Here is a 14,584-nt window from a genome sequence, read left to right as displayed (position 1 = left end):
TCTCCTTCATTGTAGTTTAAATTAGTTTAATGTGAAATATCGCTTGTATAAAGTAGACTACTTATTCCAACCAAAGTAAGTTTGTTCAAATTAGTAATATAACGTACATCAAATACATTACTCTCCCCCGCTCAGGCTGAGGGTTACTTAATCCCTTTAAATCTGAGCACAAAATATTCCCAACTTTTTGTTAAGGAAAACTCTAAGAATACTAGAAAGTAAGACACACACACACACACTCTCTCTCTCTCTCTCTCTAAATTTTATGGTTGTTAGAGGTTGTAGGAGATGAACGACACTTTCTCACAACCACAAAGAACAAACGTAGGAAAATAGTTGCACTCCTCACCCATCGTTGCTGAAACTCCCATGCAACCACCAACCACAACCAAATCAAGTTTCTCTCTTTCTTCTCTTCATATTTCATATACGAAATGAAATAAGTGCGTAATTTTCATTACGTCTTAGACAAAATTGGATCAAACAACATTATTTTATTTTATTTTTTGTGGAAACAACGTAATCTGATTAAAAATAATATTATTATTATTAATACAACAGCAGCATTACCATTTTTTTCACAAATTAACAAACATAAATACACATAACCATGCATTTAGCAGCCATGTTGTCTTAATTACTTAATTCTCCTGCGACAACCCCGCCCGGTTTTGATGTTGATTTCAGTGAAACAAGTTCATCCACTTGTCAGAATTTCGACAACAGACACATTTCTTCATCTGGTTCAGAAACAAAAGGCACTTCTTTGTTTCAATCGCTCTTTTCGCTTTCCTCGTAAAACCAAAGAATACCATAACCAAAATAATTTTGTTTTTCTTCGAATGGAAGATTCATAATTTTTGTTTTATCATCATTACATGATGCTGCATTGGTATTTTGATTCATTCCTTCATGATTTCTGCGTAAAAGAATTATTTGATCGTCCTTCTTGTTTAGTTTGCAAAATTTTACTGTGAAAGAGTGAATATATTCATGGAGACGTGAAATTGTAAAGAGTTAGTGCAGAAATGAGCAAAGAAAGTGGTAGTAGTGTATATAAGGCATGGGAAGCCACGGTGCGCAAGACACAGGCTGCAAGGAAGCGTGCTAACAGCATTTTCGGAATTTCAGTGGATCATGCAGACGATGATGATCATGACCATAGTAGCGATGAAAGTGATTGTGGCCCTGAAGATATGATATATAATGCAGATAGGATTCTTCCCAATGGAGACTACTACACCGGTCATTGGTGCGAAAATTTCCCTCATGGCCAAGGAAAGTACTTATGGACCGATGGCTGTATGTATGTTGGAGAGTGGTTTAAAGGCAAAACCATGGGGAAAGGTAGGTTCAGCTGGCCTTCCGGGGCTACATATGAGGGCGAGTTTAAAAGCGGATACATGGATGGGAATGGTACGTACACAGGGTCTAATGGCGATACTTATAAGGGACAATGGGTTATGAATTTAAAACATGGACATGGTACTAAGAATTATTCGAATGGGGATTGGTACGAGGGGGAATGGCGACGCGGGTTGCAGGAAGGTCAAGGCAGGTATCAATGGAAGGATGGGAACCATTACATAGGGGAATGGAAAAATGGAGTGATTTGTGGGAAAGGGGCATTTGTTTGGAGTAATGGGAATAGGTATGATGGAAATTGGGAAGACTGTGTACCTAAAGGGAATGGGACTTTCCGATGGCCTGATGGGAGTCTTTACGTAGGGAATTGGAGTAAGGATCTGAGTGAGCAGAACGGGACTTATTATCCATCCCAGTCATCATCGGACGCCAATCTTGAATGGAATCCTGAAGATGTGTACAATGTTGATTTGAAGAATTGTATAATTTGTCCAGGGGATAAGGTTTCGATTTTGCCATCCCAGAAGAAGCTTGCAGTGTGGAGATCAGCAAAGGGTGAGAGTGTCAAGCCGAGAAGAATGTCGGTGGATGGAAGGGTAAGCGTTGGGCTGGATAAACCATTTGATAGGATGCAAATGTGGGATGGTAGTGCCCATGGCGGTGAATCACCATGTAATGCAGGTGATCATAGGGCTTCTACTGTCGGGGGAGAACTGGATGAAGATATGATGGGTCTGCATGTTGAAGATGGGAATCAAAGGGGACTCCCAATGAAGGTACCTAAGACTGCAAGGAGGCAGGGGGAAACAATCAGCAGGGGCCACAAAAACTATGAACTCATGCTCAATTTGCAGCTAGGAATCAGGTTTTAATGCATTATTAATTAACTTCGTACGATTTTATTGCACCTTCTTGTTTCTATCTTATCATTTTGGTTCAACTGCTAATATCATACACATTGTAGATCTTTCGCTTGTAAAGATGTCGTGGATTTGATTCCTGTAGTCTAATGTGAGTCATTTGATGTATGTGGAATGATTTCATGTACAGGCATTCTGTTGGCAGACCAGGTCCATCTGGATCCCTTGATCTGAAGCCTTCGGCTTTCGACCCCAGGGAAAAATATTGGACAAGATTTCCTTCAGAAGGCTCCAAATACACTCCGCCACACCAGTCCTGTGAATTTAAATGGAAGGATTACTGTCCATTAGTCTTCAGGTCTGACCTTGTACATAACAAATATACATATATCTCTGCTGTTGCTGGTTTCCACAAAGCGGGGAAAATGTCACTTAATTTCGCTAGATGTAACCGTTTATCATGTACAAATGTTTTTTTCTGTTCAGGACCCTTAGAAAGTTGTTCAAGGTCGATCAAGCAGACTACATGTTATCCATTTGCGGGAATGATGCGCTTCGGGAACTCTCCTCTCCTGGTAAAAGTGGCAGCTTCTTTTACTTGACCAATGACGACCGCTACATGATTAAAACAATGAAGAAGGCAGAAGTTAAAGTAAGTTCTATGTGCACTCCCCTCATATTTTTCTCTCAAATCAACACTAGTCTTAACTGAGTAATTGGTTAATTTCCGTTTAACGGCGAATTAGGTGCTTATAAGGATGCTTTCAGCCTACTACAACCATGTCCGAGCATACGAAAACACTCTGGTCACTAAATTTTATGGTCTACATTGTGTAAAGCTAATGGGCCAACCTATTCAAAAAAAGGTACTTTCCAAGTATTGGTAGATCTATATACAACTAGTTTATACTTTTAGTTTTGAGTATACCATTTACAATTTTCCTATGATCCAGGTGCGGTTCATCATCATGGGGAACCTTTTCTGTTCCGAGTATACAATTCACAGACGTTTCGACTTGAAGGGATCTTCCCTCGGTCGAACAACAGATAAGCCCGAGACAGAGATTGATGAAATGACTATTCTTAAGGATCTTGATCTTAACTTTATATTTCGACTTCAGAAGACATGGTTTCAAGATTTTTGCAGGTGAACTGTTTTCTTCTTTGGCTCCATTGTTTTGCTAACATACTGGAACAACATGTTGAAGAATACATTCCCACATCGGAAATATAACAAAATAATATATGTGGTGGGAGGTTCACTATAATATCAGTAAGGCATTTTGTGACAAAACTCACACCTAGTAATAGGCGGTTAAGTTGGTGACATTATCGATGATGTTGCTGGTGGTGGCCATGCCGCGCTAAAATGTTTATCACGACAACAACAATTAAATATACGTACTTAAATGAACGTGTTTGGGTTTTTGCAGGCAAATTGATAGGGATTGTGAGTTTCTTGAACAGGAGAGAATAATGGATTATAGTCTGTTGGTTGGACTGCATTTCAGAAATATATCAGCTGCTGGGGATCTCATTCCTTCTGGAGCACACACTCCTACTGGTTGGTATTACTTTTTTTATATAAAGTCCTATATTTTCTTCATTTTTCAGTAACAATTTGCTCATCATACAAGAGGCTGCTATGTTTTCTTTCCCTCAGGTGACCAAGAGAGCGAGGGAGCTCCCCGTCTTTCTCGAGCAGACATGGATCAACTTCTTTTAGATCCATCCAGGTCAAATCTCTCTCTACTTAAACCACTCGTGATTGGTGCTTGAAACAAGTAAACAAACATACATACATACATATACATACATATACATATATATATATATATATATATATATATATCAATCTCAGTATTTACGGTAAAAAACACAACGGAGATTATGAAAAACTAGTATGAAGCTTTTTATGGCGATTTGGTTTTGAGATGCAGGTGGGCTAGTATTAAATTGGGTTTGAACATGCCAGCAAGAGTTGAAAAGACAGAGAGAAAAACGGATTGTGAATTTCAACTTGTGGTAGATCCAACTGGGGAGTATTATGATGTTATAATGTTCTTTGGAATCATAGACATTCTTCAAGACTACGACATAAGCAAGAAGCTTGAGCATGCGTACAAGTCCATCCAGTACGACGCAACTTCTATATCCGCTGTTGATCCGAAGCAATATTCCAGGCGCTTTCGTGATTTCATTTACAAAGTTTTTGCGGAAGAAACCACTTGAAACTTGAAACTAAGGAATTCTCTCCTCATTTCTTGACTAGCAAGAAAACTGTTCAAATTTCGACAACAAAGTTTTATTTCGGAAACACGACGAGAGTACGTACATATTTCACTAAATTATAGAAATTGGTGTGAGTAGAAGCAGCAGTATATATAGTCCATTGATTCACCCTTGTAAAACTGTATAAGAATCCAGATTTTTCTGATCATTTTTAATCTATTTCTTCGTCTCTTTCTCTGATATTGAGAGATAGAGAGGTGAGGATCCTAGGAATCCCGTAATCTCACCCGTTCATTGTACATCGTACCGTCAAAAATCATTTTAAAATTTTAAATTTTAAATTAAATATGAATAGTACCTAACGAAAACTAACCGCACAATATACGATGCACGAATGAAATGACGTGACCCCGGATCCTTTTCCTATGGGAGGGACTTGTAGCATTTGCATTTGTATCCAATTGGATACTGGAAAAGTGAATTTTTGGTTTATCGATAATGTTTGTTATTTCTAAACAATTCTTTTTGTCTGATTAAATTAGTTTTTTTGTTCAATTTCTCACCTTTTTTTTTTCTCTCTTTATTTTCTTTTGGTTCTCCCTCTTTTTTTAACTTCTTGATAGGGTTCATCTTGTTATCCAAGTAGCCACATTGTATTGGTTTCGAAAGCTTCAAAGTAATTTAGATTACAAAAATCCAAAGTTTTGGAATACAAAACAGTTGGAATCAGGACCTTCCAAAAAAACAATCATACTTGTATCAAACACAATAATATGATTGTTGTTCTAACTATTGTATCAAACACATTTTAGATTGGGGGTATAATAAGATGATTGCTGTTCTAACTATTACTTCATACAATAATACTTCATACGATATGAATGTGGTATAATAAGTTTGGGGGGTGGGAAAGTCAAATTTTAGATTTTAGATTTTTGTGTCATTTAAATTTTTTTTTTAAGTCAATATCCATAAATTATTTTAAACGTCAGATCAAATTGACAGGGTGAAGGTTAAAATCCCACGTTGAGTCTTTTCTATTTATTTTTGCTTAGACATTAATTCATGAGTTATACTTTGAAGATTTCACATTCACACCAACATAGCTTGTGAGGAATGAGATTGGAACACTTACGTTTTGTCTGATTAAATTAGTTTTTAATTTTTGTTCTACATAAAGTAAAGTTTAGTTATTGTTATAAATAAAGTAATAATTGTTCCACCCAAAACTTTGCTTAGTCACTACCACAATATTAGCTTTAGGTGTCGGACGATTCTGACGGTTAATAAGTCATTCTGACGGATAAAAGATATCCGACACATAATTTATTTATTGTCGGATTAAATTTACTTTCTGTCGAATATATCCGATATAAATTCCTGGCGGATTTTTCCTGATGGATTTAACCGCCATAACATTATTATAACCCTCAGTATTTTTGAATATTTTTTTAATATTTTTAACAGATTCTGGCGGTTTCTAAGTTAATGGTGGCGGTTACAACCAACAGAAATTGATTATTTTATTATTTTAAAATGTTACATTGATTAAAAATAAATAAACAAATGGTTTAAATTTTTTTTTTCACTCACGGTCCCGTTACCTAATCTTTGAATGTTTTTTTTTTGGGTAAATTACATAGTAGCCCCTCAGGTTTGAGGTCTATTGCAATATTATACAACATCTTTAAAACTTTTCACTTTCATACCTCAAGTACTATTTTATTTCAATTTCATACAACCGTTACATTTTCTATCCATGGATCTATTAAATGCTGACGTGGCTGCCACATATATGTCATGTAGCTGCCAAATGTCTGCCACGTGGCAAATAAAATAATTTTTTAATTTTTAAAAAACCTGAAATTGGAAGAAGAAGAAAAAAAAAGAAAATAAAAAGGACCGAACCCCTGCAACCCAGAAGAAGGAGGAAGAAGAAGAAGAGAAGAAGAAAGAGGAGGAGGAGGAAGAAGAAGAAAAATAAAAAATAAAAAAATAAAAAAAAGAAGTAAGGACCGAACCCCCTGCAACCCAGAAGAAGAAGGAGGAAGAAGAAGAGAAGAAGAAAGAGGAGGAGGAGGAAAAAGAAGAAGAAGAAGAAGAAGAAAAAAAAAAAAAAAAAGGGAACGAACCCAAAAGAAGAAGGAGGAAGAAGAAGAAGAGAAGAAGAAAGAGGAGGAAGAGGAAGAAGAAGAAGAAAAAGAAAAAAAAAAGGACCGAATCCCCTGCAACCCATAAGAAGAAGGAGGAATGTCACAGCCCGTTCCGGGATTTTATATATCGGGGACGTAAAATGACGAAATTACCCTTGACGGGTATTAAGGTATGTGTATGTGTGACATATCTTTTGGACTAAATACATTTATTTCATAAGTTTTTATAAAATTATTAAGTGGGATTAAAATGTTGGTTTGTAACTTATGTGGTTAGGGAGTTAGGAAAAAGAAATGGATGGTGAGGGGTTATGATGGACCACACACACACACTTCCTTCCCTCACTCCCTCCCATGTGTCTCTCTCTCCTCCTTCACGGCTTTCTCTCTCTCTCTCCCTCTCGAATTCTACAGACAAGTTAGGAACCTCCCATTTCTTCACGGATCGAAGGTTCTAAGGTAAGATTTGAACTCCTAGTAAGCTTGTGAGTTCGTATATGTGATTTGTGGAAGTTAAAACCCTCAGAATCGTCGTGAAACCCTAACCCCGAAAATGTGCACTGTTCATGCACACATAAAATCTTGCATTTCAGGGAATTTCAAGCTCACAGTGAGCTTAAGGAGATCCTCACGAGCATTGGGGTACTTCGTTGGTAGAATTTGGACGTCGGAGGATTGAGAACGGAGTTTTTCAAATTGGGCTGGATTATCGAGCTTTCTCAGGTAAAATCTAGTGGATTTTAGACCTTGAAACTAGTCTATCGTGATTCTACATGTTGAGGGCTTCAAATTGATATAAAATACGAAGAAAACGGTTGAAAAATGAGAGAGAACAAGGGGATTGAAAAATCCCCAGTTTTCCGGCCACTTGAAAACACAGTCCGGCGAACCAAGGAAGAAGACGCGCGTGTACCCGTGCCTGTCCTGGCGCGTGGGGGCGCATGCCACGTCAAAATATTTTTCTAAAAATTTCTCGACGTCCATGACGTCAAGTAGGTCGATATGGTATATTCATATACCCAAATTGAGCACCGTATGAGAAGTTATTTCGAATTGTCGGTTATGTGCATTAATTAACGTTTTTATAGTTGTTTCGCATATAGGTGACACCTATCCTGAGGACGAGCCCATCCAGGGACGTCACGGGGGCTACAACCCATCGACTTACCAGTGAGTGGGCAGTTTTGTTTTCGTATATACCTATATACTATTAATTTTCCCAGAAATTGAATTTATATGAAAGTATGTTTTCAATTGCCATGCATGCATATTATGAATATTATGAATTGATATTAATGCATATATTTGTGTGAATTAGTGCTGTAGACTCACAGGTGAGTATCAGGTGAGTTTTATGTTAATCATGTGAATCATCGATAATGTGAATTGTGTTGAGAACTCATAATATGCACCCTTGGTGTTAGTGCTTATGTTATTCACCGCACCGCACGCTCACCTTGGATCCAAGTAGGTGCATGTCGTACATACCCCGAGAGGGTTCCGACATGCTGTCGTACAGACCACTAGAGGTGGTTCCGACTAGTAAGTGACCTTAGATTACACGCGCAGATGATTGATGAGAGAAGCACTAAAGCGTATTATTTCACCATCATAGTCGTACAAACTACTATAGGTAGTTCCGACTTATGTGCAGTGTAGTGCCGTACAGGTCATAGTTGGTGACTCCAGCAGGGCTGTACAGGTCACAGTGGGTGACTCCGGCTGGATGGGATATTGAGCTATAGAATCAGCCGTACAGGACCATTGTAGGGTCTCCGGTTGATTTATTATTTCACCTGATTTATATTGATGCATTCATATTATATTTTGGCATGGCGTGGCACCTTCTTTCTGAAAAGCGGTGAAGGATTGTGAGTTGAGCTTTTGATGATATATATATGTTTATATACTATTTTTCTGGGAAAGTATACAGGTTTTACAGTGAGGGGTTAGAGACGTTTTAAATGTAATGTTTTGGAAAGCTTTGGTTTTACTGACCCACTCAATTTTGTTTTTGCGCCCCTCCAGGTTCTAGCTAGCAGTTGGTGGCTCACGAGGTTCTCTTTGGCGTTCTGACAGACACCCTGCATGTAGGACTCACCTGCGGGTGTTGTAATTTAATTATAGTCCTACTTGACTGCACCTAGTACCTACGCTCTGAATTGTGTGTTTTACGATATAACTCACTCTAGCACGCTAGTTGGTTTTTACTGTTAGTAGTTGGTTTTTTATTCCTTCGTATTTATTATATCCTTTGCTTCCGTATCACACTTTTGGTTACGTCACACTCACGTGACGGCCAGCACGCCCTGATTTCTGGGTTGGGGTGTGTCAAGGAAGAAGAAGGAGGAAGAAGAAGAAGAGAAGAAGAAAGAGGAGGAGGAGGAAGAAGAAAAAGAAGAAAAAGAAAAGAAAAAAAAAAGGACCAAACCCAGAAGAAAAAGGAGGAGGAAGAGAAGAAGAAAGAGGATGAGGAGGAAGAAGAAGAAGAAAAAAAAAAGGACCGAACCAGAAGGAGGAAGAAGAAGAAGAGAAGAAGAAAGAGGAGGAGGAGGAAGAAGAAAAAGAAGAAAAAAAAAATGATCGAACCCCCTGCAACCCAGAAGAAGAATGAGGAAGAAGAAGGAGGAGGAGGAAGAAGAAGAAGGGAAAAAAAAAAGGGACCGAACCCAGAAGAAGAAGAAGAAGAAAGAGAAAAAAAAAAGATATGTGGCAGACAAGTTTTTAAAAAATAAAAAAAAAATTATTTTATTTGCCACGTGGCAAACATTTGGCAGCTACGTGGCATATATGTGGCAGTCACGTCAGCATTTAACAGATCCATGGATGGAAAATGTAACGGCTATATGAAATTGAAATAAAATAGTACTTGAGGTATGAAAGTGAAATGTTTTAAAGATATTGTATAAGATTGCAATAGACCTCAAACCTGAGGGGCTACTATGTAATTTACCCTTTTTTTTTTGTAATTTTTTACACATGCTATCTCGGAGTATATACAAACATATTTGACAGTTGGATCATTGAAACTAGTTTCGTAGAATGCATATCCTATCAAATTGATAGATTTAACAAACACTTAAGAGTTAATGTTATACTTCCATTAAGTATAAAAAATTATCCACTAGTGTAAATATTTTAAATCGAAGATCAAATTTGTTCAATGCATTCTTATAAGGTCGAGGAGTGTAGCTGTAAAAAATCATCAAAATCGGAGCTATAATAACCGTTAAATTATGATTTTTTGGTTTATAACCATCGAAAATTTTTGTTTCGTTACCTAATCTCTTAATGTTTGTTTTTTACGATTTTTTACGTATACAATCTCGGAGTGTGTAAAAATAAGTTTGACGGTTGGATCGTTGAAAAAAGTTTCATAGAATGCATATTGCATCAAAATTGTAGATTAAACAAACACTTAGAATTAATATTATACTTCTATTAAGTATAAAATAAGATTTTGTGGTATCCACTAGTGTAAATATTTTAAATTGAATATCAAATTTATTCATTACATTTTTATAGGGTTGAAGAGTGTAGCTGTAAAAAATCATCAAAATCGGAGCTAAAATAACCGTTAAATTATGATTTTTCTTTTATAACCGTCGAAAACTTTTGTTCGGTTACCTAATCTTTGAATGTTTGTTTTTTATGATTTTTTATGTATGCAATCTCGGAGTATGTACAAATAAGTTTGACGGTTGGATCGTTGAAAAAAGTTTCGTAGAATGCATATTGCATCAAAACGGTAGATTAAACAAACACTTAGAGTTAATATTATACTTCTATTAAATATAAAATAAGATTCCACTAGTGTAAATATTTTAAATTAAAGATCGAATTTATTCATTACATTCTTATAGGGTTGAGGAGTGTAGCTGTAAAAAATAATCAAAATCGGATCTAAAATAACCGTTAAATTGTAATTTTTCATTTATAACCGTTGAAATTTTTTGTTCCGTTACGTAATATCTGAATGTTTGTTTTTTACGATTTTTTACGTATGTAATCTCGGCGTGTGTACAAATAAGTTTGACGGTTGGATCGTTGAAAAAAGTTTCGTAGAATGCATGTTGCGTCAAAATGGTAGATTAAACAAACACTTGAGTTAATATTATACTTCAATTAAGTATAAAATAAGATTTTGTGGTATCCACTAGTGTAAATATTTTAAATTGAAGATCAAATTTATTCATTACATTCTTATAGGGTCGAGGAGTGTAGCTGTAAAAAATCATCAAAATCGGAGCTAAAATAACCTTTAAATTGTGATTTTTCTTTTATAACCGTCGAAAACTTTTGTTCCGTTATCTAATCTTTGAATGTTTTTTTTATGATTTTCTACGTAAGCAATCTCGAAGTGTATACAAATAAGTTTGACGGTTGGATTGTTGAAAAAAGTTTCGTAGAATGCATATTACGTCAAAACGGTAGATTAAACAAACACTTAGTGTTAATATTATATTTCTATCAAGTATAAAATAAGATTTTGTGGAATCTACTAATGTGAATATTTTAAATTAAAGATCGAATTTATTCATTACCTTCTTATAGGGTCGAGGAGTGTAGTTGTAAAAAAACATCAAAATCGGAGCTAAAATAACCGTTAAATTGTGATTTTTCGTTTATAACCGTCGAAATTTTTTGTTTCATTGCGTAATTTCTGAATGTTTATTTTTTACGATTTTTTACGTATGCAATCTCGGCGTGTGTACAAATAAGTTTGAAGGTTGAATCGTTGAAAAAAGTTTCGTAGAATGCATGTTGCGTCAAAACAGTAGATTAAACAAACACTTGAGTTAATATTATACTTCAATTAAGTATAAAATAAGATTTTATGGTATCCACTAGTGTAAATATTTTAAATTAAATATCGAATTTATTCATTACATTCTTATAGGGTCGAGGAGTGTAGCTGTTAAAAATCATCAAAATCGGAGCTAAAATAACCGTTAACTTGTGATTTTTCATTTTTAACCGTTGAAATTTTTTGTTCCGTTACGTAATCTCTGAATGTTTGCTTTTTACGATTTTTTATGTATGCGATCTTGTAGTATCTACAAACAAGTTTGACGGTTAGATCATGGAAACTAGTTTCGTAGAATGCATAAATTTGCCTAAATTTTGAAGTGGCAAAAGTAATTTGTGCTAAATTTTAGTTATGTTTTTCAAGTATTTATTAGACAATATTTAGTTTGTGCGATGACATTTTCATTGTTCAATTCTCTTTTTGTTTCATTATCGCATATTTTACATGAATTATTATCTATTAAACCAAAAATTTAAAAATTATCTACTAAACCAAACAATTATTTATTTAATTTTTAAAACATATTCTATTTAAATACATATTATTTATTTATTTATTAAATCAAATAATTATTATTTTATTTTTTAAAATCGAAACAAAATTTTGGAGGGGAATTTAAAATATTCAAAAGGAATTTTGGGGAGATTTTGCCGCCATTTTTTTTCTATCGGTTTTTATTCTAAAAAATTATTTCCACAATATAACCCCTCATTCCCTTCCTTGCGCCGGTGACTTCTCCCTTCCCTCTTCCTTCCCCCTTTTCTCCTCTCCTCATTTCCTTCTCCTTTTTATATTTTTTGTTAACTTAGAAGCGCACCCACGAGGCCATGGGAGATGATCCTCCGCAGAACTGCAGTTTGATTTCCATCTAAGGCAACCAGAGCTCGATCCTCAGCAATTTTCAAGACCGGCCTTATCAGAAATGGGGTTTTCTCTGTTTCCAACCCAGTAGGTGACCGACGGCGCTGAAATGTTGTACTACTAAATTCCGACGTACCGGAAAGATGACCTCCCCGGGCTAAAGAAACCCAGTTCGAAACTTTTGTCGAATGTATGCAATTCTCAAAGTTCATGAAATGGGCATCATTAGCAAAAACCCAGGTTCCAAATTTTACATTTTCTCATACCTCTGCATTCTTTGCTTTCTTGCTCTGATTTGCTCTGCATCCAGTTCAATTTCACAGGGTCAATCTTTAAAAAATCATCAAATCGTTTACCGGACATACCTGTCAGATATTGGGGACTCTGACATGGAAGTAGAGGATAGTGGTGATGAGCCTTAATTTGTACCGGCAAGTAAATCGTCCATTGAGGAGTTGAAGAGGACGACTGTCGAAACCTCAACAATGTGTTCTATTTGCAGGGATGAGATGATGGTTGGCTCAGAAGCAACTTGGATGCCGTGCTCACATCTAAACCTTTTTTTTTTATAAATATATTCTCTGTACTGCTTTTGAAGATTGTATGTTTGATTGAATAAGGGCTTATCCATGAACTTCTTTTCTTTCTTTTGGCTTTATACAGAAAGCAAGCAAGTTCCAAAGTGTGGTCAGAATGCTTTTCAAAAAAGCACATTTCTTAAGCCAGAAGGCTCAGAACTTCAATTACAACACCAGTTAGAAGTTTAATAATAAGCAGTAAACCATTTACCATTTACCAGTTAGAAGTTATATTTTCTATCGGTTTTATTCGACAGAAAATGCACTTACATTCATTATTAATATATTTCCTGTCGGTTATAGCCGACACAAGTTCTGGCGGTTTTATATTTTTTGTCAGTTTTATCCGATAGAAAATGTTGTTATTTATTAATTATTAATATATTCTCTGTCGGTTTTAGAGTATTTTCTATTAGTTTTAGAGTATTTTCTGTCGGAAAATTCATTTCCTGACGCTGGCAAATCTGTCGCTTATTATATCCGTCACTGCATCCATTTTCTGTCGGATTTTGCTTAAAATCCAATAATTATAACCTTTTCTTGTTGTTTTTATTTGTGCCAATAATGGGTAGTTTTGTAGTAGTGAGTAACCAGACCAGTCCTGACTAATAAGCAATGATTTTCGCATCAAATGGAAAAGTCTTAGCATGGGGTAGGGTGGTCAGTTCGTTGCCTTTTCAGGTCGGGTTAATAAGTTCTTAACTATGTTGGTTCAATTTACACAAAAAGAAGTTCATGAATTCTTTTCTAATTGACTCTAAATGGTTTAGACTTTATGCTGGGATTAGTTGAAACTTTTGAAAAGGTATTCTAGTTTTTAATGTTTTCTATTGCTTGCAACTGAGAGTGGAAATTTGTTTCAGTCGAGTTTAGTTAGGTTATTTTGTTTGTTTTGTTTTGCTTGAGGACAAGCAAAAACCTAAGTTTGCATTATTTTGATGAGTCAATTTTATATTATATATTTTACCCTATTTTCAGTATGTTTTGGTAATTATTTTGGTGAGATTTTGATACTTTAAATTATATTTTAAATGTAGGATATGTGACTTTCTCTTGAGCAAAAAGTGATCAAACAGATTAATTTTGAAGTGATTTCAATTGGAGGGCGTTCATGAGTCCTTTAACTTGTTCGTATCAAAGTTTTAGATTTTTGTGCAAAGTGGTTAATTTATGGAAAATAAATCAATGACCAGCGTGCAAAGCGACCAAAGTAATGTTTCAGGTTTATTTAGACTTTTGAAGTCCAAGATGACATTTTATGGCGATGGGCCTTCTAAAAAGATGTTTAGGACGACTCAAGCCTTAAAAAGGGACCTCTTGGGCGAGTTTTGGAGCTGATTTGGCCAATGAAAGTGGCTGATTTGTGGCTGAGAAGATTCTCCACATTCGTGTAGAGATTGTTTCCTAGTTTATTTTAACTTATTTTGTTTTCTAGTTTTTACAAGACATTTTCTAGGAATGATTTATTTTAGTATAAATAAGATCTGCCGACCATAGGGAATTCTCTGCGAACCAAACTTTAAGAGAATTCAGCTAGGTTGTTAAGGATTGTTACCTTGTTACAAGGTGTTTTCCTTCTTTTTTTTCTTAATGATAGTCTATGAAGTATGTTTTTCTAGTGTTTGGCTTCCCTTGTCAAATGTTGTAAATTGTACCACACATTCTTTAGTTAAATTTAGGTTAAAATGCTACTTTTGGGATTATGTTGCTGGAAATATCTCTTCA

The 14,584-nt window shown here is 35.5% G+C and overlaps 1 protein-coding gene across 1 annotated transcript; it reads left to right on the top strand.

Moving 5' to 3' along the window:
- Nucleotides 1-531: 531 nt before the first annotated feature.
- LOC103413152 (phosphatidylinositol 4-phosphate 5-kinase 5) lies at nt 532-4,676 on the top strand. Its single transcript, XM_008351645.3, has 8 exons — nt 532-2,230; nt 2,416-2,583; nt 2,712-2,877; nt 2,972-3,091; nt 3,179-3,372; nt 3,659-3,789; nt 3,889-3,961; nt 4,166-4,676. The coding sequence occupies exons 1-8, from the start codon at nt 1,029-1,031 to the stop codon at nt 4,455-4,457; spliced, it is 2,346 nt and encodes a 781-aa protein (XP_008349867.2). The 5' UTR covers nt 532-1,028; the 3' UTR covers nt 4,458-4,676.
- Nucleotides 4,677-14,584: the final 9,908 nt, after the last annotated feature.

The sequence above is a fragment of the Malus domestica genome, chromosome 14 (assembly GCF_042453785.1).
Source record: "Malus domestica chromosome 14, GDT2T_hap1".
In the NCBI taxonomy this organism is placed as follows: Eukaryota; Viridiplantae; Streptophyta; class Magnoliopsida; order Rosales; family Rosaceae; genus Malus; species Malus domestica.
Note: the sequence above shows the minus strand (reverse complement) of the source record. Positions and strands in the feature narration are given on the sequence as shown.